Genomic DNA, 27,109 nt, shown 5'->3' with positions numbered 1-27,109 from the left:
GGTTTCACAGTAAGACCACAGACACCTCTCCCACCCACGTAGGTGGTAGGTTGTGTGTCCCTAGTCTCAATGAAAAGCAGTGGCCTGTCATTCAGTGTATGTAGCGTAGCCGCGCCCTGAGTTTCTCTCCACCCCCTCCCTGTCCAGGCACCGCGGCCTCTGCCCCGGCTCACCCGAGTCATCATCCTGGCTCCCTGCTCGCACTCTTGCCTCCCACAATCTCTCCTCTCCCCAGCAGCCTTAGTGACCTTTTTACAATGTGAGTAAGACATGGCTTCTGCCTCTGACGGCTCCGCATCACTCTAAGAATAAAATCCAGACTCTTTCCTTTGGCTTCAGAGCATGCACTGAGCCGCCCTCGGTGCTGCAGACACACTGGCTGCCGCTGCTCCTGCCCGGGCCCCGGCGCAGCTCATAGCCGTGCACTGGGGCGGAGTGCCTTTCTGTGCCTGGCTGGGTCCCATCGGGCAGTGCTCAGCCCAGAGCTGAGCTCTCTCCCGGAGGCTGCCTCCAAATGGCCATCAGTTTTCTCTTTTTATTACTGTATCTTAATTCTGCATAGCCCTTATTGCAGTTTATTTTTCATTCTTTCTTGGTTGGTTGGTTTGCTGTCCGTGTCCCTTCACCAGAGTACAAGCTCCACGGGGCCAGTGGCAGTGTCTGGGCATCCATCTGAACGGTGCCTGCGCCCCAGCAGGCCTTAGGTGAGCTCTGGTGCGCGAGGGGATTCACACATGCCCTCCCGGGTGTGGGTCCGGGCAGTGGTACAGCTGTGTAGCCTCTGGCCCATCCGTTCCTCCTTCCATCCTTCACTCGTCGTGTGCCGTCTAACAGGCTCTGCTCTCATGCTCTGACCCTCCAGGCAGTCTGGGGTCTCCGTCCCACTGCCTGCCCCACCCAGTGCAGGTCCAGCCAGGTCTGTTTGTCCCATTGTGGCAAGGGACATACCTGGTGGCCCATGAGCTCAGCTCACAGACCTGTCTTGTTTTACTCGTAGTGTTTTGTTTTGTTTTGTTTTTACTAACCTAGCACCTAAAACTTGTCTTGTTTTACTCGTAGTGTTTTGTTTTGTTTTGTTTTTACTAACCTAGCACCTAACTAGTAAAACTTTACTAACTAGCATCACTATCCAGATGTCTGACTTCCCTTTAATAATTGGTGTCTCTGATAATGCTGGCCCTTGTGGAGGCCCACCCCTGCAGTGGGGTGGACATTCTCCCCGCAGCCTAAGTGCCTGCCAGGCAGCTGGAGCCGGGGGCAGTCTTCCCTGTGGGCAGGGTGTTCCACCACGTACACTCGTGTACCTTCCCTGAGGTCAAGACTCCTGCTTCAGAGCATCCCTGCAGAGCCTCAGAGTGCATTACTGTATTTCGAAATCAATTTCTCGAAATTTTACAGACTGTTTGGAACTCCACACTATCCCCACCACATCTGAGGCCCTTCCAGAAACTCCTGATCTCATTTTGAGGCAGGAATATGTTCCATGAGTTGCCACGGCGATGAACACACCATTCCTATTACTGTATCTCACTAGATGGCCCACGTGTGGCCCACATGTGGCCCCGATGAGCTAAGATGCCTGACAGATGGGTTTTGGTTTTGAAAGGAATTGGGGTGTGTGTCATTACTAAGGGGATAAGGATATGAAACTAACTAGGGTGGGACGGGGAGGTAGTGGGAGGGAGGTGCCAATTTTTTCTGAGTTTAGCTTGAGGATTGGAGCTTTTTATGTTTGTTTTAACTATAGTTGTTTTACAATGTTGTGTTAGTTTCAGGTGTACAACTTCAGATTCTTTTCTATTCTACGTTATTACAAGATATTAAATATAGTTCCCTGTGCTGTGCAGTAGGTCCTTGTTGGTTATCTATTTTATATATAGTAGTTTTTATCTATTAATCCCATACTCCTAGTTTATCTCCCCCCGCCCCCCCTTTCCCCTTGGTCACCATAAGTTTGTTTTTTATATCTGTGAGTTTGTTTCTGTTTTGTAAATAAGTTTATTTGTGTCTTTTTTTAGATTCTACATACAAGTCATATCATATAATATTTGTCTTTCTCTGACTTACTTCACTTAGTATAATAAGTCCATCCATTGGTCCTGCAAATGGCATTATTTCATTGTTTTTTGTGGCTGAGTAGTCCATTGTACATATATACCACATCTTCTTTATCCAGTCATCTGTTGATGGACACTTGGGTTGTTTCCATGTCTTGACCATTGTGAATAGTGCTGCTATGAAGATTGGGGTGCATGTATCTTTTCCAATTAGACTTTTTGTCTTTTCCACATATATACCCAGGAGTGGGATTGATGGATCATATGGTAGCTCTACTTTTAGTTTTTTAAGGAACCTCCATACTGTTCTCCATAGTGGCTGCACCAATTTACATTCCCACCTACAGCGCAGGAGGGTTCCCTTTGCTGCACACCCTCTCCAGTGTTTATTATTTGTACACTTTTTAATGATGGCCATCTTGACCAGTGTGAGGTGATACCTCATTGTAGTTTTGATTTGCATTTCTCAAGTAATTAGTGTTGTTGAGCATCTTTTCACGTGCCTGTTGCCATCTGTTTGTCCTCTTTGGAAAAATGTCTGTGTAGGTCTTCTGCCCATTTTTTGATTGGGTTGTTTGTTTCTTTGATATTGAGCTGCATGAGCTGTCTGTATATTTTGGAAATTAATCCCTTGTTGGTCGCATTGTTTGCAAATATTTTCTCCCAGTCCATTGGTTGTCTGTTCGTTTTGCTTATGATTTTCTGTTTTTTTTTAAACATCTTTACTGGAGTATAATTGCTTTACAATGGTGTGTTACTTGCTGCTGTATAACAAAGTGATTCAGCTGTACATATACATATATCCCCATATCCCCTTCCTCTTGCATCTCTCCCTCCCATCCTCCCTACCCCACCACTCTAGGTGGTCACAGAGTACGAGCTGATTTCCCTGCGCTATGCAGCAGCTTCCCACTAGCTATCTGTTTTACATTTGGTAGTGTATATATGTCCATGCCACTCTCTCATTTCGTCCCAGCTTATGCTTCCCCCTCCCCGTGTCCTCAAGTTTGTTCTCTACGTCTGCGTCTTTATTGCTGTCCTGCCTCTAGGTTCTTCAGAACCACTTTTTTTTTTTTAGATTCCATATGTATGTGTTACCATATGGTATTTGTTTTTCACTCTGACTTACTTCACTCTGTAGGACAGACTCTAGGTCCATCCACCTCACTACAAATAACTCAATTTCATTTCTTTTTATGGCTGAGTAATATTCCAGTGTATATATGTGCCACATCTTCTTTATCCATTCACCTGTCAGTGGACATTTAGGTTGCTTCCATGTCCTGGCTATTGTAAATAGCGCTGCAATGAACATTGTGGTACATGACTCTTTGAATTATGGTTTTCTCAGGATATATGCCCAGTAGTGGGATTGCTGGGTCATATGGTAGTTCTATTTTTAAATTTTTAAGGAACCTCCATACTGTTCTCCATAGTGGCTGTATCAATTTACATTCCCACCAACAGTGCAAGAGGGGTTCCCTTTTCTCCATACCTCCTCCAGCATTTATTGTTTGTAGATTTTTTGATGATGGCCATTCTGACTGGTGTGAGGTGATACCTCATTGTAGTTTTGATTTGCATTTCTCTAATGGTTAATGATGTTGAGCATCCTTTCATGTGTTTGTTGGCAGTCTGTATATCTTCTTTGGAGAAATGTCTATTTAGGTCTTCTGCCCATTTTTGGATTGGGTTGTTTGTTTTTTTGATATTGAGCTGCATGAGCTGCTTGTAAATTTTGGAGATTAATCCTTTGTCAGTTGCTTTGTTTACAAATATTTTCTCCCATTATGAGGGTTGTCTTTTGGTCTTGTTTATGGTTTCCTTTGCTGTGCAAAAGCTTTTAAGTTTCATTAGGTACCATTTGTTTATTTTTGTTTTTATTTCCATTTCTCTAGGAGGTGGGTCAAAAAGGATCTTGCTGTGATTTATGTCGTAGAGTGTTCTGCCTATGTTTTCCTCGAAGAGTTTTATAGTGTCTGACCCTACATTTAGGTCATTAATCCATTTTGAGTTTGTTTTTGTTTACGGTGTTAGGGAGTGTTCTAATTTTATTCTTTTACATGTAGCTGTCCAGTTTTCCCAGCGCCACTTATTGAAGAGCCTGTCTTTCTTCCATTGTATATTCTTGCCGCCTTTATCAAAGAGAAGGCGACCATATGTGTATGGGTTTACCTCTGGGCTTTCTGTCCTGTTCCATTGATCTATCTTTCTGTTTTTGTGCCAGTACCATACTGTCTTGATTACAGTAGCTTTGTAGTATAGTCTGAAGTCAGGGAGTCTGATTACTCCAGCTCCATTTTTCTTTCTCAAGATTGCTTTGGCTATTCGGGGTCTTTTGTGTTTCCATACAAATTGTGAACTTTTTTGTTCTACTTCTGTGAAAAATGCCATTGGTAGTTTATAGGGATTGCATTGAATCTGTAGATCGCTTTGGGTAGTATAGTCATTTTCACAACATTGATTCTTCCAATCCAAGAACATGGTATATCTCTCCATCTGTTTGTATTGTCTTTAATTTCTTTCATCAGTGTCTTATAGTTTTCTGCATATAGGTCTTTTGTCTCCTTAGGTAGGTTTATTCCTAGGTATTTTATTCTTTTTGTTGCAGTGGTAAATGGGAGTGTTTTCTTGATTTCACTTTCATATTTTTCATCATTAGTGTATAGGAATGCAAGAGATTTCTGTGCATTAATTTTGTATACTGCTATGCAAATCAAACAATGTGATACGCCATATTAAGAAACTGAAGGATAAAAACCATATGATAATCTTAATAGATGCAGAAAAAGCTTTTGACAAAATTCAACACCAATTTATGATAAAAACCTTCCAGAAAGTAGGCATAGAGGGAACCTACCTCAACATAATAAAGGCCATATACAACAAACCCACAGCCAACATCGTTCTCAGTGGTGAAAAACTGAAACCATTTCCTCTAAGATCAGGCACAAGACAAGGTTGCCCACTCTCACCACTATTATTCAACATAGTTTTGGAAGTTTTAGCCACAGCAGTCAGAGAAGAAAAAGAAATAAAAGGAATCCAAATCGTAAAAGAAGAAGTAAAACTGTCACTGTTTGTAGATGACATGACACTATACATAGAGAATCATGAAGATGCTACCAGAGGGCTTCCCTGGTGGCGCAATGGTTAAGAATATGCCTGCCAATGCAGGGGACACGGGTTCGAGCCCTGGTCTGGGAAGAACCCACATGCTGCGGAGCAGCTAAGCCCATGCGCCACAACTACTGAGCCTGCACTCTAGAGCCCGCCAGCCACAACTGCTGAAGCCCGCACACCTAGAGCCTGTGCTCTGCAACAAGAGAAATCACCGCAGTGAGAAGCCTCCACACCACAATGAAGAGTAGCCCCCGCTCACCTCAACTAGAGAAAGCCCGTGTGCAGCAACGAAGACCCAATGCCGCCAATAACAAAAAAACAAGAAACAAAACAAAACAAAAAGAAAAGATGCTACCAGAATACTACTAGATCTAATCAATGAATTTGGTAAAGTAGCAGGATACAAAATTGATGCACAGAAATCTCTTGCATTCCTATGAGTTTCTTTGCTGAGCAAAAGCTTATAAGTTTAATTAGGTGCCATTTGTTTGTTTTTGTTTTTATTTCTTTTGCCTTGGGAGACTGATCTAAGAAAATACTACTATGATTAATGTCTGAGAATGTTTTGCCTATGTTCTCTTATAGGTGTTTTATGGTGTCATGTTTTATATATAAGTCTTTAGGCCATTTTGAGTTTATTTTTGTGTATGGTTTGAGGGAGTGTTGTAATTTCATTAATTTGCATGCGGCTGTCCAGCTTTCCCAGAACCACTTGCTGAAGAGACTGTCTTTTCTCCATTGTATATTCTTGCCTCCTCTGTTGAAGATTAATTGACCAGAGGTGTGTGGGTTTATTTCTGGTCTCTATTCTGTTCCATTGATCTGTATGTCTGTTTTTGTGCCAATACCATGCTATTTTGATTACTATAGCTTTGTAGTATTGTCTGAAGTCTGGGAGGGTTATGCCTCCAGCTTTGTTCTTTTTCCTGAGAATTACTTTGGCAATTCTAGTTCTTTTGTGGTTCCATGTAAATTTTAGGATTATTTGTTTTAGCTGTTTGAAAAATGTCATAGGTAATTTGATAAAGGATCACATTAAATCTGTAGATTGCTTTTGGTAGTATGGCCATTTTAACAATATTAATTATTCCATTTCAAGAACATGAGATACCTTTCCATTTCTTTGAATCATCTTCAGTTTCCTTTATCAGTGTTTTAGAGTTCTCGGCATATAGGTCTTTCACCTCCTTGATTAGGTTTATTCCTAGGTTTATTTATTTTTTGACCTGATTTTAAATGGGTTTTTTTTTTTTTTTACTTTCTGATATTTCATTGTTAATGTGAAGAAATGTAACAGATTTTTGTATATCTATCTTGTATCCTGCTCCCTCGCTGAATTCATTTATTAGTTCTAATAGTTTTTGTGTGGAGTCTTTAGGATTTTTCTATATAGAGTATCATTTCTTCTGCATACAATGACAGTTTTACCTCTTCCTTTCCAATTTGGATACATTTTATTTCTTTTTCTTGTCTAATTGCTGGGTTAGGACTTCCAATACTGTGTTGAATAGAAGTGGTAAGAGTGGGCATCCTTGTCTTGTTGCAGATTTTAGTGGGAAGGCTTTCAGCTTTTCACCATTGAGTATTATGTTGGCTGTGGGTTTGTCGTAAGTGGTTTTATTATGTTGAGATATGTTCATTCCCACTTTGGTGAGAACTTTCATCATGAATGGATGTTGAGTTTTGTTTTTTGTTTTTTTTTTTCTTATTTATTTTTTGGCTGCATTGGGTCTTCATTGCTGCACAAGGGCTTTCTCTAATTGCAGTGAGCAGGGGCTACTCTTCATTGCGGTGCACAGGCTTCTCATTGCGGTGGCTTCTCTTGTTGTGGAGCATGGGCTCTAGGCGTGTGGGCCTCAGTAGTTGCAACATGCAGGCTCAGTAGTTGCGGCACGTGGACCCTAGAGTGCACGGGCTTCAGTAGTCGCAGCGCATGGGCTCAGTATTTGTGGCACACAGGCTCTAGGGTGCGCAGGCTTCAGTAGTTGTGGCGCACAGGCTTAGTTGCTCCATGTGGGATCTTCCCGGACCAGGGATCGAATCTGTGTCCTGTGCATTGGCAGGCGGATTCTTAACCACTGCGCCATCTGGGAAGTCCAGATGTTGAGATTTATCAAATGCTTTTTCTGCATCTGTTGAGATAATCATATGGTTTTTGTGTTTTCTTTTGTTAATATGGTGTATCACATTGATTGATTAGTGTTATGTTGAACCATCCTTGTGACCCTGGAATGAATCTGACTTGATCGTGGGTGTATGATCATTTTTGTGTATTGTTGGATTCAGTTTGCTAATATTTTGTTGAGGACTTTTGCATCTATATTTATCAAAGATATTGACCTGTAATTTTCTTTTTTTGTAGTGTCATTGTCTGGTTTGGTATCAGGGTGATGGTGGCTTCGTAGAATGACTTTGGGAGTGTTCCCTCCTCTTCAGTCTTTTGGAAGAGTTTGAGAAGGATTGGTATGAGTTCTTCTTTGTGTGTTTGGTAGAATTCCCCAGTGAAGCCATCTCATCCTGGACTTCTGTTTACGGGGAGTTTTCTTAATTACAGATTCTGTTTTAGTGATTGGTCTGTTCAGAGTATCTGTTTCTTCTTGATTAAGTTTTGACAGGCTGTATGTTTCTAGAAACTTGTCCATTTCTTCTAGGTTGTCCATTTCTTTGGCGTATAACTGTTCATAGTACTCTCTTATGATTTTTTTTGTTTCTCCAGTATTGGTTGTTATTCCTCCTCTTTCATTTCTTATTTTATTTAGTTCCTCTCTTTTCTTCTTGGTGAACCTGGCTAGAGGTTTGTTGGTTTTGTTTATGAGGATTGGAGCTTTTAGGTGAAATATTTTTACATATTTTTTAAAAATTTTATTGAATCTAAAAAATTCAGTTGATTTACAGTGTTGTATTAATTTCTTCTGTACAGAAAATTGGTTCAGTTATACATACATATTCTTTTTCATATTCTTTTCCATTATGGTTTATTACAGGCTATTGAATATAGTCCCCTGTGCTATACAGTAGAATCTTGTTTTTTATCCATTCTGTATATAATAGTTTGCATCTGTTAATCACAAACTCCCAGTTCTTCCCTCCCCTATTCCCACCCTTGGCAACCACAAGTCTCTTCTCTATGTCTGTGAGTCTGTTTCTGTTTCATAGATGTGTTTATTTGTACATATTTTTAGACAGTCTTAGTGGGGTAAAAATCTGCAGGGAAAATTTAATTTGGGTCAATTAATTAATAAAAATGACGTAGGTGGAATAAAAGGGTCAAGAAATTTTCAGGAAAATAAAGTGAAATGGAGCTTTTTTGACTTTACTTGTTTTTGGCAAAAAGTCTGACCATACTCAGTGGCATTTACAATAGTTGCCTTTCTCTGAGGCCCTCTCTTTTCTTTGGCTTTATTTGAGATGAAGAGCAAGAAATGTAGGAAAGTTTATTATAAAGTAAAATGGGTAAGTGCAGACAAATGTAATTCCTGGCCAGACACCTTGCATTGGGTGGCCATTGGAGAAGTTATATGCAGTGAACAAAAGATAAGGAACAGTTTCTCTTAATTATTTCTCAGAGGACTCGGGCTTTAATTTTATGGCACTACAGAACGAACTGTTTCTTGGAAGCAAATTAAATGTCACCTATTGGAAAAAAGTAAACTGTAAAACAGGTGCTACTTAATTAAGCTGTATCCCTAAATGTAAAAATGTAAGTTTTGGCTTTTATAACATTGGTATATTTTTAAAGTTATTGGAAGTTTTAACTCTATAGCTTTACTCTGAAACCAACATAAGCTTAGAATTTTTTTTTTTTTTTTTTTTTTTTGCGGTACGCGGGCCTCTCACTGTTGTGGCCTCTCCCGTTGCGGAGCACAGGCTCCAGACGCGCAGGCTCAGCGGCCACGGCTCACGGGCCCAGCCGCTCCGTGGCATGTGGGATCTTCCCAGACGGGGGCACGAACCCGTGTCGCCTGCATCGGCAGGTGGACTCTTAACCACTGCGCCACCAGGGAAGCCCAAGCTTAGAATTTATCATCAGAAAACCTTAATTTTAAAAGTAACTATCAAACTTGTGAAAGGATGAAAATTTTATGTTACTTTTTAAAGCTAAATTGTTAAATTCAAAAGAATTGTATTATACTCATGATAGTATCCTTTGATATGAAATTCATATAATAATCAGAATTGGCAACAATAAATGTAATAATGTTTAAGTAGTGACTATCTTTATAACTTTAATCATGTTCTTCACATTCTCTAAGCAGAGTTCAGACGATGAAGACTGTTCAGCAAAAGGAAGGAATCGTCACATTGTTGTCAATAAGGCAGAACTTGCTAACTCCATCGAGGTGTTGGAAAGCTTTAAGCTGGCCAGAGAGAGCTGGGAGCTGCTCTATTCCCTGGAATTCCTTGACAAGGGTAAGGCATGCTCATCCTGTTGTGATATTTCATTTTTTATGGGAAATCATCATGCCGAAAAGGTTCATTATTCTACTCGAAATGTCGTCACTAACGGCTGATTAAATTGATTACAGTAGTTCACACATTTCATAGGATTCTTTTTTGAGCAGGAAATCTAATCAGTTATAAATATTCAAATAACCATTTACCTCTTAGCTCGTGCACTGGGGGTGTATTATAATCAGGGTTGGGGTGGACTTGGAGGGGGGGGGTTTGATCTTTCTGTTAAAATTTATATTGCTGGCCATTTTCTTGCTGGGTTTGTCTGGTGCTTTTAGTCGCTCTGCCCACTGCTTTGTGCCCCCTCCAGCCACATGTGACTAAGGCTGCAGAAGGTGGTGCTGTGATGCCTGACTTGACTCCGTTGCTTGAAAGCCCAAATTCCAAACACTGCAGAAAGCCCGCTTTGAGCATAGACAGAAATGAGAGGGAGTTTCCTCTGTATAATATTTACACTACTGAGTATTTCAACACTACTCAGAAATCACTAGCACTCTGCTAACCAGCATATTTTCCTGTACTTTGGGATCAAGGCCGTTACTTTCCTCCTGGCCAGTGGACATTTGTCCCTGGCTTGCTCCTGTCACGTGCCTATACAGGCCCCTTGTTTGATGTGTCATGTCATAGTTTCTAAGTAAACATTGCATCGTCCAGTTCCTCCTTGTCACATCTAGAATGGTGAACAGGTATGTGACTTTTGGAGGGGATGTTTTTCTTTAGGCATAAATCGACTTAAAAAAATGAGTGAAACTCTTAATGTCATATATTTATTACTTTAACTGGGTGAAAGCAAAGCAGTTTAGAAGATAAAGTAATGTGTGAAAAGCGTTTTGAGCAGCTGCTAGCGCATGATGTGTGCTTAGGAAGTGTTGGTGCCTAATAAGGTTATTGCTTGTGTATTACTGGTAAGTATTCTGCCCTAACTTTACTATCGAACTGAAAGTTCAGACCATTGTTTTAGAAATCAAAGTCTAAAGTTACATCCATTTTTTGGTAATTTGTTTCTCTCTGACTATTGTTCTGTTGGTGGGTATGTCAGTTTTATTCTCTGCTTCTGTGTTACGTATTTCTGGTAAATTAACTTTTGAATTCTTGCTCAGAATTTACAAGAATTTGTTTGGCGTGGAAGACGGATACTTGGCTTTGGTTGAGAATCTTCCTCAACGATGTGATCATCTATCAGGTAATGTGTGTTTAAGTACCTGTGTCTTGACCACGGTTGCTGTGAGCATCTTCAGCGTGAAGATGTGTGCGTTTCCTCCTGCTCTGAAGGCAGATGTTCCTTCTTCACTGATGAGGGGATTGTGGTCCACTTTCAGCTGAGAACAGCTCCGGACGGCAGGCTCACATCTGGGTTACTTTTGGGGGGTCCAATCACACCCTTCTGTAAAAGTAAGAGTTTTATTTCTCAGTGAAAGACAAACACTGCTCACCTCTCCTCTCTGCTCTGGGGGAGCCCTGCTGCCTTGCTCTGCTGTCCTCGAGCTACTTATGTCCAGAAGCGAGAGAGGATTCAGTAATGAGAGGGAGAGCTTCCAACCCCCGTTGTTGAAATGGGCAGGTTGCAGCTTCCAGCCTTCATGAGGAGAAATGGTATTAGTAGTAAAATATTCATAAAGAAGTGGTATATCCAAAATGTACTCTACCAAAGAGCTTGTGTCATTTTATTTAGTCTCAAGAATTAAGACTAGAAAGAAAAATCTTTGTATTTATGAAGTCCCCCTACAGATCCTCCACGTAGCTTTAGCCAAGTCGGTTTGATTCTGTAGCTGTGTCCATTCCCTCCTCAAATGCTTAAGCACAGGTGCCTGATTTGTGGTTGCTTGCTAGGGGCGTAGTTAGCTCTGGAGATTCTTTAATGGCACTGTTTCCCTCCTTGCTGTGACTTTCTAAGGGTCAATATAAAAAGGCCATAGCCAGCCTGCACCACTTGGCCGCTCTCCAGGGACCGATTCCTCAGCCACAGATCTCGGGACAGGGGACCTTGGAGCATCAGAGGGCGCTCATCCAGCTGGCGACCTGCCACTTTGCCTTGGGGGAGTACAGAGTGAGTACTGGGTGCCTGGTATGGGGACGTGCAGGCGCACTCGGTAACCTTGGGGCTTTCTTTTTTTTTCCCAGAGTGGCTTTTTAATTCAGTGCATGTTTACTTGAAGCTTGCTCTTTCTGCCTAGATTTTATTATCTCATCTGCTGGTGAAAAGGTTAGTGATGCTGTTTAATTTCCTCCTTTCTATAGCTTCCCTCAAGTTAGGCTTCCATACTTTTCACATTTCCCGCTCATTATTCCATTTGTTTGAGGATGATTTTTACTTTCTTGCCTGGAATCCCTTTAGAGTGGAGTCAGTCCTCTTGTACTTGGACAGAAGAGGCCTTCACCCAGTGGGAGATGGAGATTCACAATAGCATATCTGAACTCAGGTTCTCTTTTTACGTGGTGGTGACACCTCTTAGGGGTGTTGCAGGAGCAGCTGTATGAACAGACCTGCCTTCTCCATGCTGTGAGCCCCTCCTTGCATGGTGGCCGCACAGCTTCGGTCCGCAGTAAACACCTGCATGCGGTGAGCGTGACCAGCGCGGCTTTATACACACAGTTACTGGATAGATTCAGGTCACACCTTAACACACCAACTCGGATTTCTTCTTGTCTCTCTATAGAGATTAAGTTGATTACTTTGTGATTAAAAACGCTAAATTAAATTTTTTCACTTGAACTTTGAAATATGATTTACAATTTGCCGTGATGAATTTTAGAAAGAAAAAGTTAATAAGTATGTGAAGTATGTGCATTTAAAATTGAAATGTTTTTCTATCACGTTGTCAGGTGCCTAATTCTAAGTTTCAATTGATTCCTTTTGCGAACTTAAGAGAGCACATAGTTACGCACACAGATACACACATGTCGTGTAGAATTAGACAGCCGTGCACGGTACGAGGGAACGTACGATAAACTGGTAGATTTGATTAAGCTATGCAGACTCATTCTCTCTGAGGGCTCCTGTTACCACCTCTGTGCGGGTCGCTCTTAGGCTTTCATCTTTGGTTTCTACCTTACCCGATTCCTGAGTCTCTGACTGCCTGTCTTTGGCTGGGACTCAGCATGTCCAGATGTGCATTTCCTTAGTTCTCTGGACCTTAGACACCACCTGTCAAGTCACAGAGACTCTTACTCAAGCTGGTCCTTTTGTCTCTTCCAGGATGGGGCACCAGTGCTTTTGGCATAGTGCCTTTTATTTCCACTGCCACCACCCTAACCCACGGCTTTTAACTGAGTTTGTTGCCTGTAACCATTTTTCCAACCCTATAAGTTATGGTCAGCTCTCTACAACATTGCTGTCATCATTCCATTTCATCGAGGTGTTGACTTCCTGGGTGCCCCAGGGTGGGATCCCTGTGTTCAAGGACATCTAATTTGAGTTGGAGAGAGAAGTGCAGGCGTTTATGTAAGACAGTTAAAAATCCAGTACTAGCAGTTTGCCTCAGACCTGTGCACAGCAGTCATACAGCAGTCATTCAGGGAAGGGTGGTTTCGCCCAGGCCCACACCCTCGGGGAAAGAAGGTGGGTATTGAAGGAAGGATGGCGGCATATGATTCTGAGTTAACTCCCAGTCTCACTACTCACTAGTGCTGTGACCTGTCTAACTCCAGGGTTCAAGTTCTTAACTCCCCAGCTGCCGATCTCTCAAAGCTGGAGCTTCATGACCCTGTGGCCATGGGTGATTCTAGATGTGCCAGGATACCGACCCCTTAGCCCCAGGCAGTTAGCTGTGGCTTGGGCAGCTAAGCCTCAGATCATTTGCTGCCAGCTCTGAGCAGCCTTACAAATACTATTTTCTGGAAGTGCCAAGACATGAAAAAGGTTGGGAAGATTCCACTTCGTCATCTGTAAAATGGGGGTAGTAGGGGGTTGTGCCTGACACACAGGAAATGCTCCCTCAGCCGATTCTGACAGATACTACTGGAATTTGATGGGTGGACAGAAGGTGATGCCCTGCTCTCTGTGGCTTGAGACCACCTGCTCCATGGGCACCTGGGGCCACCTCTCATCCAGCAGCACGTCATTGGTCCAGTTTCATGTCTGTTTCCTAAACCACGCCCTCCTTCCTCTCAAGGGAATTGCCAAAACCAGTAGAAAGCCTTCCCCACATCGTCTTTCTCTCCTCCTTTGAAAACCCGTTTTTCTCTTTTCCATATTTCAGATCCTGCCCCCCCTTTAAGGCTTAGATCACCTCCCTGCCTGAAATTTTTCCTGCTAGTTTAGTCTGTGGGTGTTTCTACTTAGTTTTAAATTATGCTCTAAACATAACATTTTAGTCCGCCACCATGTGTCCCATTTTGTTAATTTTTCTATTCAGTGAGTTAGTAAATGTCCTTAAGATAGGGACATACTTCTTTTGGATTCCACTGTGCTGTGAAACACTTTGGTAGTTTAGTTAATACTTGATTAATTTTTAGGTTTTGTTCTTTTGTTTTTTAACAGTGAAGAATGAGTTAGTGTTCCCTGAATGGTCTAGTACATGGATTTGATCTCAGTTATTTTTCTACACGGTGTCAAGCAGACAGTACTGGTCACATGGCGTCCTGGGACCGTGCTCCCGAGCTCTGTGCACAGGTGGCCCCACTTGTGCTGCATAGGTTTTAGTTACGTAGATTTGGTTTCAGTCAGAAACTTTCAGTTAGTTCCTTCTGGTCTTGTCTTCTCTAGATGACGTGTGAGAAAGTCCTTGATTTGATGTGCTACATGGTCCTCCCCATCCAGGATGGAGGCAAGTCACAGGAAGAACCCTCAAAAATAAAGCCCAAGTTTAGAAAAGGTACAGTGACAAATTTTATTTTTATTTTATAGAAATAGCTTTAGGACCTAAGGCTGGGAATTTTTTGTAATTCCTGACAACGTAATACCATGTGATCTGCAGAGCTTGACAAATTGTATAAGAAGCGAAGTGCTCGCCAAGCTTTTCGTGGCTCTGATTTCATAAGCAGCCATACGTCTGTCCTTCTTCCAAAGTTCTCATCAGTTCCTGAGTTTGTTGGCTCTTTGAAGAATATCAGTGAGCTCCTTTTCCTGTCTTTACCAATTCTAGGAAATCTTGTAATACTTAGTTGAGAAGGATCTCTTAGCTTGTCTCTCGGGCTGTTTTGAGCTTTACCTCAAGTTGCTCATTGTTGAAAAACTACGTAAATTGAGCTGTGATGCTTCCTAGGAAAGGAAGAGAGCCCCACTGTCATGATCTAACTTCCATCTTAGAAGTTGGAAAAAGATAATCTGTCAAACCCAAGCCAAGTAGAAAATGGGGACTAATAAAGACAAGAGCAGAAACTAATGAAATAGAAAAAAAAATAGAGGAAATTAATAAAGCAAAAAGTCGGTTTTCTGAAAAAAAATAATGAAATTGATGAACCCCTAACAAGATGGACCAGGAAGGTAGTAAATACAAATAACCAATATCAGGAATGGAAGAGGGAATGTCACTCCAGATCGTGCTGAAACCAGAAGGACAGTAAGAGAATAGGTTGTGAATAACTTTATGCCAATAAATTTAACAATTTAGGTGAAATGGAAAGAATTCCTTGAAAAACACAACTTACCAAAACAGACACAAAATGAAATAGAAAATCTGAATGTTTTATATCTATCAAAGAAATTAAATTTTGTTGTCAAAAACTTTCCCACAAAGAAAACTCCAGGCCCGTTTGGCTTCACTGTGAATCTTGTCAAGCATTTAGTAAGAAATAACTCCAATCCTGTACACACTTTTAGAGAAAACAGAGAAAGAGGGAACACTTACCAATTCAGTTTTTAAGACAAACGTAACCCTGATAGCAAAACCAAACAAGAGAAGAACATTAAAGGCCAGTGTCTATCATGATCTTAGATGCCAAAATTCTTAAGAAAATATAAGCAAATACAGCAATATATAAGAAAGATAATACATAATGGCCAAGTATACCGGAAATGCAAAGGTGGTTTAACACAGGAAAACCAGTCACTGCAGTTCACCACATTAGCAGATTAAAGGAGAAAAATCATAAGATTATCTTAATAGATGCAGACAGAATTCAATTATGTCTGCATTTATCATTCATGATTTTTTTAAAATCTTAGTAAACTAGAGATAGGAGGAAACTTCCTCAGCATCATTCTTAACTATGAAATATTGAATGCTTTCCCCAAGACCAGCAGCAGTACAGGGGTGTCTGCTGTCAGCACCTCAATTCAACATCCCGGAGATTCTAGCAAACACAATAAGCAAGAAAAAGAAAGGTTGAAAAAGAACCGTTTTTATTCACAGCTACATATTTGGCTACGTAGAAGAGTCAAGGAATCTCCAAATAGAATAACATCAAACCCCATAAAATACTTAGGGATAAATTTAATGAAAGATATGCAAAATTATGTTTGTAGGTTAGAAGACTCAATATTGTTAGGATACCAGTTCTCCCCAAATGTCTTTATAGATTCAGTGCAATCCCAGTCAAAATCCCAGCAGACTTTTTTTTTAACAGAAGTTGACAAACTGATTCTAAAATTTATATGGAAATACTACAACAGTTTTGAAAAAGACTAACAAAATGACAAGTGACCCTACCTGATAGCAGGGTTTAATATAAAGCTACAGTTATCCAGACAGTATTGGCACAAGATTGGAGAATCCAGAAATGGACCCACATAAGTATGGTCAAATGATTTTCCATGAAGACGCCAAAGTAATTCAATGGAGAAAGGAAAGCCTTTTCAACAAATGGTGCTGGAACAAAGGGATCTTCATGTAGAGGAAAAAAAGATCCTCACCTCCTACCTCACATTTTTCCCAAAAATTAATTTGAGCTGGAGCAGAGAGACTAAATGGAGAAGCTAAATGATAACATTTTTTTAGAAGAAAATTTCTTTGAGACTGGTAGTAGGTTCCTTAGGACACTAAAAGCTTTCTAGAAGACAAAAGCATGACAGTTTTGATACTTATTGGGAGTTCATTATACTATTCTGTTTACTTTTTATATGTTTGGGATTTTCTACAACAAAAGGCTGAAAAAACTAGACATAGCCCAGACCCCTTCAAAAATTAATATCTCTGTGGAACAGAAACAGATCAGGTGGGTAAGACTTGACCTAGCGGACATCAAGACTGATTTTAAAGTGTAGCATTGGCGTAGAGATTGACCCCAGGAACAGAATAGAGAACGAAGAAACTGGAAGCGTTACAGTTCAGGGGAGGAAGAATGAATTTATCCTGTAAGTGGTACTGTTACAGTTGATTATCCAAATACAAAAATGACAGAAAAGAGATTCCTCATTCATACTACACAAGAACCCTTTAAATTTTAAGATTTAAATATTAAAACTAAAACTTTTAAACTTTTAGAGGAAAATACAGAAGACGATCCTTGTTGCTTTCTAGTTAGAGAAGGATTTAGGCTACAAAGAGCACACGACATAAAAGATTAGTGAATTTGATCACGTTAAAATCAAAATACCAACAAAAGATATTATGATCAAAGTGAAAAGCTATAGACTATAAGAAAATTGTCCAGCACAATTTATATATTTATATACTTATATATTCAACAAAAAATTAGTATCCAGAATGTTGAAAGAGCTCCTATAAGAAAGAAATAACCAACCCCCCATAGAAAAATAGGCAAAAAATATGAACAACAGATTCACAGAAGCCAAATGGCCAAAAACTACTTGGAAAGATTCTCCACCTATTATTAATACAGGAAATTCAGATTAAAACAATAAGCTATCATTTTACATCAGGATGCAGAGAGTAAAGGGTGGCCGTATTGACCATCAGGACGTGAAGATACGCATCGCCCACGTGCTTCTGGAAGGTGCATAGATTCATATGGTCACTTTGGAGAGCAGTTTAGCAGTACCAAGTTGCATATCTCACTACCTGGTTATGTGCCCCTTCCAGGTATAGACTTTAGATCAGTGATCTCCAAATTTGGGCCCTCACCTACTAGGTCATGAATTTCCCATAGAAATTTTCTTTTTTAATGAGATAGACTGTAACAGTATTATTAAAATGAATGTATCTCCACTAAAAAGGGTAAATTTTATTTCATGAACCTTTTGTTTTAGACACGCAGTTGACCCTTGAACAATGCAGGAGCTAACCCAGGGGCTCAGACCCACCCCTCCCCGCAACGGTCGAAAATCTGGGTACTGCTCTCTGCCTCAAAAACAGGAACTGACCAGTGACTCAGCCTAGGGCAGGAAGCTGGAACAGTTTGGATAAAATCAGGGCTCAAACCGCAATTCTTTTGATTCCACATGTTGTGATCTCTAATCCAATACAAACTTTTCCCCACAGTTAGTTCATTTAGAGATCTGTAAGATGAAAATGCAGACACTGTATTTACTGAGAAATCCATGTATAAGTGGACCCGTGCAATTCAGACCTGTGTTGCTCAGAAGCCAGCTGTATGAACATGTGTAAGTGTGTGTGCACAGGGTTGCCACGTGAAAAGCATATTTATTTCTTGCAACTTCTTGCCTCTGGGGTAGAGAGGATTTAGGATAGAAAGAGCACACAGCATAAAGGAAAGGACTATGGTCTTGGTTTGAAAAACAACCATTGCTTAAAGTTTTTTCCACAAGTGCACAAGAAAATATATATAAGAATATTTATTTCAGCATTGTTGGTAATAGTGAAAAATTGGAATACTCAGTGTTTACCATAAAAGAATGGATAAATCAGGTGTGGTCAGTGTAACCAACAGAACACTACGTAACACAGAAAACCAATGAGCTAGAGCCACAGATATTAGTACCAAAAACAATCTGCAGAAAGATACGTACGCTATGACACCATTTATATAGTAGACTGAAAACACACGAGACGTTTCTCTGCAGTGCGTGAATATAGATTCCTGTGTTAAAAGCAGGCAGTGTGCACAGGAATGATGAACCCCCGTTCAGAATAGCAGTCTTCTCTCAGGAGGGAGGCAGGAGTGGCGTCAGAAGGGAAGTGAGCTTGCGATGCTTTATATTAAAATCTAAAACTAAAGCAGATGTCAGCATTTTATACAGCTGAGTGGTGAGCACTCTGCTGTTTGTAATAATCTCTGTCATTTTCTATGTATTTGAACTGTTTCATAATAATAAGTATTTAAGCAACTTTAGAAATTTAGATTGAGAAATGAAATCCAGAGACGATTGAAAAACCAGTTTCACCTTCACTAAATGTAATTGTGGTTTAACTGTGTTGAGACCATGTGATTGTTGCTTATCCTTTTCCTTTTAAGGAAAGCACTTTAAACATTTGCTTCTCAAAGCTCTTTTCTTTGCTACTAACAGATATATTGTGGACTTTTCTTAGGTTCAGATCTGAAGCTGCTGCCTTGTACCAGCAAGGCTATCATGCCCTATTGCCTGCATTTAATGTTAGCTTGTTTTAAGGTAAGCTTCCCGTTGATTAGTGTAAAGGAAATTAATCTGCAGGATTGTTCTGATGACCTGGAATGACTTGAATTGAGAGCCTTAGGCACAAATGTTAGTTTAGTCCTTTGAAAACAGGGTGGTGTAGTGAGGAAAGCACATGGGCAAGGAATTAACAAATATTTATTAAATATCGACTGCACTAGGCAAAGATGAGTAGGAAATAATCCCCATCCTCGAGAGGTTTATGGGTAACAGTGGGGCAGATAATTTACAGGTAATAGTGGGGTGGATACACAAATAACCTTGCCTGTGGTAGCGTCCAGTAAATATTTTATGAATTAGCCTACGAGTCAGGATATATTAGCTACAGAAGAAGGGAGCACAAGTGCTGTTGGGCTTATGGAGGGATGTGAGTTCATTATCACAGGGATAGGGCATGAGGCTGGGCACGTGCAGAGGCCCAGCAGAGTCAGGAAAGCCTAAGGACCAGGCTGTGGGGAGCGGAGGCCTGGGGTGGACAGGCTGAATTGTCTACGAAGGCTCAAGCGGGCAGCAGTGTCGGGTCTCCCCTTCAGGGCGGTAATTCCCAAACCTGACTCTTTTTTTTTTTTTTTTTGAATGGCTGTGTCCACTTTATTGATGTGTACCACAACGTATTTAGTCTTTCTCCTGGTGATGGACATTTAAGTTATTCATCTCGTCCTATCCCCGCCCCCCTTTTTTTTTTTTAACATCTTTATTGGGAGGGTGGGAGGGAGGGAGACACAAGAGGGAAGAGATATGGGAACATGTGTATATGTATAACTGATTCACTTTGTTATAAAGCAGAAACTAACACACCATTGTAAAGCAGTTATACCCCAAACCTGACTCTTGATCTGAAGCATTGAGCGGCAGAAACAATTTGAAGTGACTTCAGGCACAGCTGCCGGTTTAGAACCAGAAGCCCTTTGACAGCTTCTCACTTCACACCCCTGCGTCCTCCTTCCCGTGGCTCCCGCCGGCCTTTCTCCCCAGTCCCACAGTCTCCTCAGACCCCTCTGTCTAAGGGGGCCTCTCACCCGCCCTCCATCCCCCCCCCGGCCCCTTAAAAGAAGTCCCCAAATTCTCTGTTGCCCAGACCGCTCACCTTCCTCGCACCCTCATCCCCGCGTTCAGAGCCTCGGGCCCACCCTGCATGTCCCACTCCCGCCAGGATGCTCACGAGGGTGCCGGGGAGCCGGGTTCTGTGGTGGGGCCCCTCCTCGCCGGCAGCGGTGACATTTGCCAGGCAGGCTTGACTTCTGCTGTCCCTTCTGACTAGTGACCGTAGTCACGCACTTCCCTGCAACAGTGTTTTGGGGGAGGTGGTATCGGGCATGTGTGAGATCGCCCCGTGACTCCCTCCCCTCTGTCCTGCAGCTGAGAGCCTTCACAGACAGCAGAGACGACCTGGCGCTGGGGCACGTGATCGTGCTGCTTCAGCAGGAGTGGCCGCGGGGAGAGACCCTTTTCTTGAAAGCCGTCAATAAGATTTGCCAGCAAGGAAACTTCCAATATGAGAATTTTTTCAATTATGTTACAAGTATCCTTTTTCTTGTTTGAGCAGAAGAAATGCTTGGTACAAAAATGAACGAACCATTTGGGGTAGAAATAATGCTTTTGGTGATTTGGGGGAAAAGGAGAAGGAATGGTGACTTAAAATGGGATTGTGGCAGCTGGTTTTGTGAAAGTCATGAATGGCTTCAAAGAGGAATCAGGAACGTGGACAGCCCTGTTGCATTTTCCACTTCAAGTGGCTTCTTAGGAAGGTACCCAGGGTGCCTGAAGTAAGAGCCTGCAGGCTCCCTGCAGGCCCAGGGTGACTGCTGGGGCCATAGACTGTGATTCTCTGTTGGCCTTCCTCTGGGAACAGGGCCCCTGGGGTCTGGGGTTACAACAGCAGCTGGTGGCCCGTGGGGCACCCGCCAGAGAATCTCTTCCACCCAGCACTGGCTTTCGTGTGGGGGAGCATTGTATTTCATACTGTTGGTTAGGGAAAGGTCTGCTTCTCTTAATACATTACTTTTGAGTTGCAAGGCGTCTGACATCCCTCTCCAGGTACCTAGAGCAGCATTTCTTAACCTTTGGGCCAGGAGGAGGGGGGCGGTGTGTGTAGCACCTCTACCGCCTCTTTCTTACTAAGAAAACAGAAGATTCTGCTCTTGGGACCCTATAGGCTCTGCTCAGTCAGCTACCTGAGGAACATGTTTCTCTTTGTGAGGGCGTTGGGCTGGCATAGGAACCGCTGGGTCTGGGCTCAGGCAGCGCTGGGTTGTTGGTGCGGTCGCCGTGGGCAGGTCTCTCAGTGGCTGCGAGCCAGTCTGCTCCTCCAGGAGAGCAGGGCTCCATGATTTCTCACGTGGTTCCCTGAATCTGGCCTCAGATATCGACATGCTGGAGGAGTTCGCCTACCTGAGAACTCAGGAAGGTGGGAAGATCCATCTGGAACTCCTGCCCAATCAAGGGATGCTGATCAAGTAAGGGCACCGCCTCCTGCCCTCCGTGCTGAGCGCCCGCCTTCGTGTGCTCGTGGGAAACGTTTGTAAATGTCCGTGGCTTGCACACAGTCATTAGAAAGGAATACAAACCTGGTCTCTGTTTTGGAAAGTAGATTTGATTCCGGGAATCCTTTTGAAAGACTTGGCATTTCCTTAACTACATTTCTGATAGAACATTGTTTAAATTGGGGTAGTTCTGTCACTTTTGATACTTACTTCACTAGACAAAAGTCTTACTCATGGTATCTTTTCTGTTCCAAAACTTACAGACTGATCCTATAATTTCTGATTAGAAGTAGGGTGCTTTTAATTAAGAAAAGCCATGCTTAACTAAAGTTGAGCTGGACTGGGAAAAACTGCAGACCTAACTTCCACACTGTACTTGGGCCTCAGTGTTGACTGAAGCCCTGCTGAGCACCTGCCCGCTCAGCGGGGTGGGGTTTGGTCTTGGCACTCCCCACTCCTGGATGAAATCAGTGACCATTTATGATTTTTAAATGCCCTTGCTTCTGCCCTTCAGTCCTCATTGCAGTTTGGACAGTACATCCTCTGTGCTGCAGACGCCTCGCGTAGTGTGATGTCCATACCTCCTCCTCTGCGTCCTGCACGTTCAGCGTGTGTGGGTCAGGATCAGAGTCACTGCAGGAGACCGAACCCCGAGTGAGAAGAAAGTGTTGCTGAGGCTGACAGATTCTCCTTTTTCCCTCACTTGTGAAAGGGAGTTTTCAGCACAAAGCCAAAATCCACATCTCGTGCTGTCTTTGGGGAGTGTTGTCGAGAGGGAAGTAAGAAGTGTCCCTCTGGACTCCCGTAGCCTCGGGGCTGGGGCATCCAGGCAGCACGGTGTCCTGTCGGGAATGGGAAGGTGGGGTGCTTGTCCTTCACCTTGCAAACGTTACTAAAGATTCTGAGCATTTGACATGAAAGCGCAAGACCTTTATACGTTAGCTGGCTCAGGCAAGGGGACCAGACATGCTCATCTTCTCACTCTGGTAGCTCCCCTAGAACGTGGGGAAAATAATTGCGTGATTCAAAATATTCTTCACCATGCTTGAGAGTAAAGATGGCTTTTTGACACGGAAGCCTAGGTAACCCCTTTTACGTTGTAATTTGCAGGTTTTGAGGCTGGACACACAAACATACCTTTAATAGCTTTTTCTTTAATTCCCATTAATGCTCACCATACAAATTGTCATAATACGGAGACAACCTCAGTAGAATCAACTCCGTTTACTTAGATTAAACCTGAGTTTAATAATCCTCACACTAGATAATGCTTAGCTGTGAATGTGAGAGAAGAGGCTGTCAGAAAATCAGCGGTGAGTCTCAGACTTCATTCTACTGAACCTGTCTTCTCCAGCCAGTCTTATTGAGCTGCACAGCGACACGGGAACATGCAGACAAGCCCTCGGACGAGTAGTGAAGGCGAGGGCTGTTGGGCACACAGACGGTGTCCTTAGTTAAAGAAACCCTTAATTTCTTCTAACTCCCTGTAGAAGACCATTAAGTCTCTTAGGAAACCTGCTGCCCCGTCAGTTTGGAAGCAGGACTAGGGGCTGTTGCTTAGTGAGCTGACAGTGTGAGTCCCAGGGTTCATTTGAAACCTGCCTTCCAAATTTCTGACGAGAAGCTACCGTGGAGAAGCGGGCCGCCTGAGACAGTTGAGGTATGGTCGGGATCTTGAGTAAAACTGTCACATTCCTTTTCCCTTTGGGTCGCAAACAAATTGTCTGAAGCCATTGTGGACCTTTTGGGGGGCCCTCCAGCCGAGCGCAGAGATGCAGGGAGCAGAGTCCAGCCTTCCCTCAGGTGAGGCTGTGAGTCTGTCCTGGTTGTGGCGTCTGGGCTGCAGCAGGTATGGTACCAGCGCCGAGGGCACGGGGGCCTGACTGGCAGGAGGGACGAGCTCTGATTCTTACCTACACGTGCTGCTCTCATGTATTTTGAAGTAGAGAAATGCTTCTGTGCTGATGCTTGCAGTACCCTGGGTGACACAGAAACCCATGTCCTGTGTGTGCCCCGAACTGGGTGCGTGATGACGTTCTCAGAGGTGATCACCCGGCTAATGTACTCATTTCTGTTGTTACAGAATCCCACAAAGCCATGGCCCAGACTCTTGTTTTCCCCCATCTGTTCCTTTTCTCAATACTTTTTGAAATTTAAACTCAACCTTTCTTTATCAAAAACATTGCCAGCCTCTCCAGTCCTCTTGAAAGGGCCTCTTCAGTCTGGGGCTTCAGTCCCATCAAAGATGGTTCTAAAAAGTCACGGGTGTCTTTCTGGGATCGGCATGGACGTGGCAAGCGTGGAGAGCAAAGGCGCTGGATTTGAGATTCTCTCCACGGCCGTTCCATGGCATCTCCCCATCCTCTCCCCTGGCTCTTGCTTTTCATGCCAGATCTCAGCGGGCTGAGCCGGGGACCGGCAGCCGAGAGGCCTGTGGACCCATGTGGGCCACAGCCGTGCAGCGGGGGGGCTGGTAGCCTCTGTCCTCCCGAAACAGCTGCTCGAGGCCTGAGGCTGGCGGTTCTGTGCAGCCTGCCCCCCGTCTCATGCGTTTTCTCTGGAGTGTTGTTTTTAAGTGCAGGCTGAGTCGGTGTGGGTGTTTGAATGCCGCTGTTTGCTGTTTTTTAAAGGCCTTCTAGCCCTCCCATGGGGTTACTGCAGCAGGAATTCTTACCTGTGCTTCAGCCCAGCATACAGACTGCTGACAGGTACCAAGTGGACACACCTGCTCATAGTGTACTGTTTGTCGACATGTTTTACTGCCCATGGTTTTCAGCTCTTTGTTCCTCAGTGCTCTTTTTCATGCTTTATTTAATTTTTTAATTTGTTCTGCATTCCTTGGCAAACCATCTGGTTGTAATATTGTAACATTTCTTATTTTTTTCCATAAGTTGCCAGTGTTTTTGTGTTCAATTTAAAAATCATTATGGATCTGGAAATAAGTGAACGTTATATAAAACTGTGTAAGACTAAGTACACATTAGATTAGGCACTAAATTATGATTCTCTTTTGGTAAAACATAAGGCATTCGGTCCTAAATATTTAAGGATGCTGAAACTTACTCTAAGTAAATTTTTATTCTCAGATTTTCGTATTAGTGTTGAGGTCTTGGTCTAAATGGGCATAAGCACAGTATCTTCCTGCCACTGGTACTGTTTTTTCTGACCTTACCTGTCCGGATTGAAAATATTTGGTAGGCTAGAATGCTGCATTTACTAGTTGACTTATCCTGGTCTTAAACCACAAAAGCTAATTCGTCCTCTTCTTCATCCAAACTTGCCAGAGCAATAAAGACTCTGATAGAAATACAATTGGGTTGTACCACTCTTCATATGTGGAAACACCTTTGGCCCGTGACCAGCAGGACACAGCATTTTATTACATTTTTACTAGTATTAAGGGGAGCGTGTGCTTGGAGCCATCCATGCCCTTTAGCTCAGTGTCTGCAAATACCAGCGTCTTTCAGTGGGTCAGAGGGAGGGCTCCCATTTGGGGTTGCAGTCTGGGTCCCCTGAGAGCAGTATCTCAGGGCAGCATAAAGGGGCTGCATGAGCTCCCAGCGGGGCTCACTGACACTGTACTTACTACTGAGTCACCAGCCAGACCTGATTAGAGATGTCCACAGAGAACTGGCTGTGCTGTCTCAGTGTGTGGTTCTATAAACTGTCCATGGGCGTTGTAGGGTGTCCTGTAATATCTTGCCCTTCTAACAAAGCCTGTTTTGGTTTTCTTTTTCCTTCTATTACATTGCAACTTTCTGACTTCTGTTGTACTTATTTTATATAATTCAAGTTTTAAAAACAGCAACATTTTAGAGTGGTTTCAACAGTTTAATCTTGGCCAGTACCTAAAAATCTAATTTTAAACCCCCATGACTGTGTCTTAGGGAAGTTAGGCAGTGGGAGTGGAGGATGGAGGTGGCTTCTGTTCGTCTAAATCTACCAAATTACTAACTGGTAGTTAAAACGCCTTTCCTTTTGATTGAACCCATTGAATTTTGCTAGGTTTTTCTTTTGCTTCCTTCATTTTGGTGTTTGGAGTTTCCTGGGGTTTCCTCTGTAATTTCCTTCTCTGAAGCCCACCCTCCAGGGCGTTGTGAAGGACCCACCTGTGCTCCCACCGGCCCAGCCCAGCCCAGCATGCAGGGCTCCCGGGCCCCAGCAGGCCCTCAGGAAGCTTTGCATCAGCGACTCTGCTGCTCTCTCCCTGCCGGTGCCGGACTCTTGTCTTGGGGCCCCAGGTCCTCCTGCTTCTTTGCAAAAAGACCTGGAGGAGCTGTCCCATCCTGGCATCACAGGGAGAGAGACACGCCTGTGGCCCGCAGCCTGACACGGGGCACCGGCCGGGGGCTGCGGCCATGGCCACGCTCGCTCAGGCATCCCCCTCCCCACTGCTGCCTCTGCGCTCAGCTGGCCTGGCTGGACCCGAACTGTGTGGCCAGGGTGGTCTGGACTCCGTCAGCCCCAAGTAACTGAACTGTGCACAAGTCACAGAGGGAAGTACAGCGTCAGGGCTGCAGAAGTTAGAAGCCAAGCAGGCAGCACCTCGCCAAACATGCGATGTTTAGAATAGCCTTTTCCTGAGTGGGGAAGACGACTCTCCGGCTTTAAGTCTTTCTGAAGAGGAACGGGCAGTGGAGGCTGTTTGGTTGGGGCTTTTTGCTTTTTTAAACTCTTCGCTAGATTTGAGGCAGCCTGTTCTCCTGCCCCAGAGTCACTGACCCGTGCTGCCGTGCTAACTGTGGTGTCTGTTTGTTTCCCTGTCGCTGCCCCAGGCACCACACGGTCACCCGGGGCATCACCAAGGGCGTGAAGGAGGACTTCCGCCTGGCCATGGAGCGCCAGGTGTCCCGCTGTGGGGAGAACTTGACGCTGGTGCTGCACAGGTTCTGCGTCAACGAGAAGATCTTGCTGCTCCAGACTCTGGCCTGACCGGCCCTCCCGCCAGAGGCAGCCCACAGCCGCGGGGCTCTGGGGAGACATAAAGCGCAGATGAGCGTTGCCGTCATCGCTCTTCAAAAGAGGAAGACCATCGGGGTTTTAACTCATTGGTTGCTTAGAAGTAGTTCCCAACAGTCCAAGAAGCTATTTCTATTTTTGTCATATTTTGTAATTTTTGTAAAACAAAAGAACCTGTTTTGTAAATAAAATCATCCTAAATTTGTGGGGGTGGTTTTCAATTTTATTTTTAATTCTTAGAGTTTCTGAACAAGAGTGTACTTTACTTAAAAGGCATTTCCTTCCATGTTCTCAAGATTTTCTTTTCCACAGTCAGGTTTTGGTGAATATCACATATCAACATAATGCTAGATCTTTTCCTTCAGGAAGTTTTAACACCAAAATCCTTTGTGCCAGGATGAACTTGAGTGAACTTCCACTGAAGCCGCCGTGGGGGGCTGGGGTGGGGGTCCTGCCCAGTGGCCTGTGGAGGGCACCTCCCCTCCCCGTCGGCTGCTATCACCTGGGTGCCCTGAACCAGACAGCCTAGCCTCCGGCCTGGTTCTGCCCAGCCCTTTACTTGCCACGTACCAGGGACAGATTCATGTCCCTCAAGCTTGTCA

The 27,109-nt window shown here is 43.3% G+C and overlaps 1 protein-coding gene across 8 annotated transcripts in view; it reads left to right on the top strand.

The window, feature by feature from the left end:
- The window catches only part of INTS10 (integrator complex subunit 10), a 36,994-nt gene extending 10,286 nt beyond the window's left edge, over positions 1 to 26,708 (top strand). For 4 of the 8 annotated variants that reach the window (XM_033848905.2, XM_033848909.2, XM_033848911.2 and 1 more), the window contains 9 exons: positions 9,434 to 9,590; positions 10,733 to 10,815; positions 11,527 to 11,679; positions 14,338 to 14,446; positions 18,962 to 19,041; positions 20,425 to 20,587; positions 21,428 to 21,521; positions 24,179 to 24,256; positions 26,324 to 26,708. In XM_033848905.2, coding sequence (XP_033704796.1) covers positions 9,434 to 9,590; positions 10,733 to 10,815; positions 11,527 to 11,679; positions 14,338 to 14,446; positions 18,962 to 19,041; positions 20,425 to 20,587; positions 21,428 to 21,521; positions 24,179 to 24,256; positions 26,324 to 26,480 — 1,074 coding nt within the window. In that variant the 3' untranslated portion in view covers positions 26,481 to 26,708. Of the gene's footprint in view, positions 1 to 9,433; positions 9,591 to 10,732; positions 10,816 to 11,526; positions 11,680 to 14,337; positions 14,447 to 18,961; positions 19,042 to 20,424; positions 20,588 to 21,427; positions 23,352 to 24,178; positions 24,257 to 26,323 lie in introns of all 8 variants that reach the window. The other 4 variants (XM_033848906.2, XR_012328897.1, XM_033848907.2 and 1 more) reach the window with 4 other exon arrangements.
- Positions 26,709 to 27,109: the final 401 nt, after the last annotated feature.

Source organism: Tursiops truncatus, chromosome 21, assembly GCF_011762595.2.
Source record: "Tursiops truncatus isolate mTurTru1 chromosome 21, mTurTru1.mat.Y, whole genome shotgun sequence".
Classification (NCBI taxonomy): domain Eukaryota; kingdom Metazoa; phylum Chordata; class Mammalia; order Artiodactyla; family Delphinidae; genus Tursiops; species Tursiops truncatus.
The sequence above is the reverse complement of the archived record's forward strand: the minus strand, read 5'-3'. Positions and strand labels throughout refer to the sequence as shown.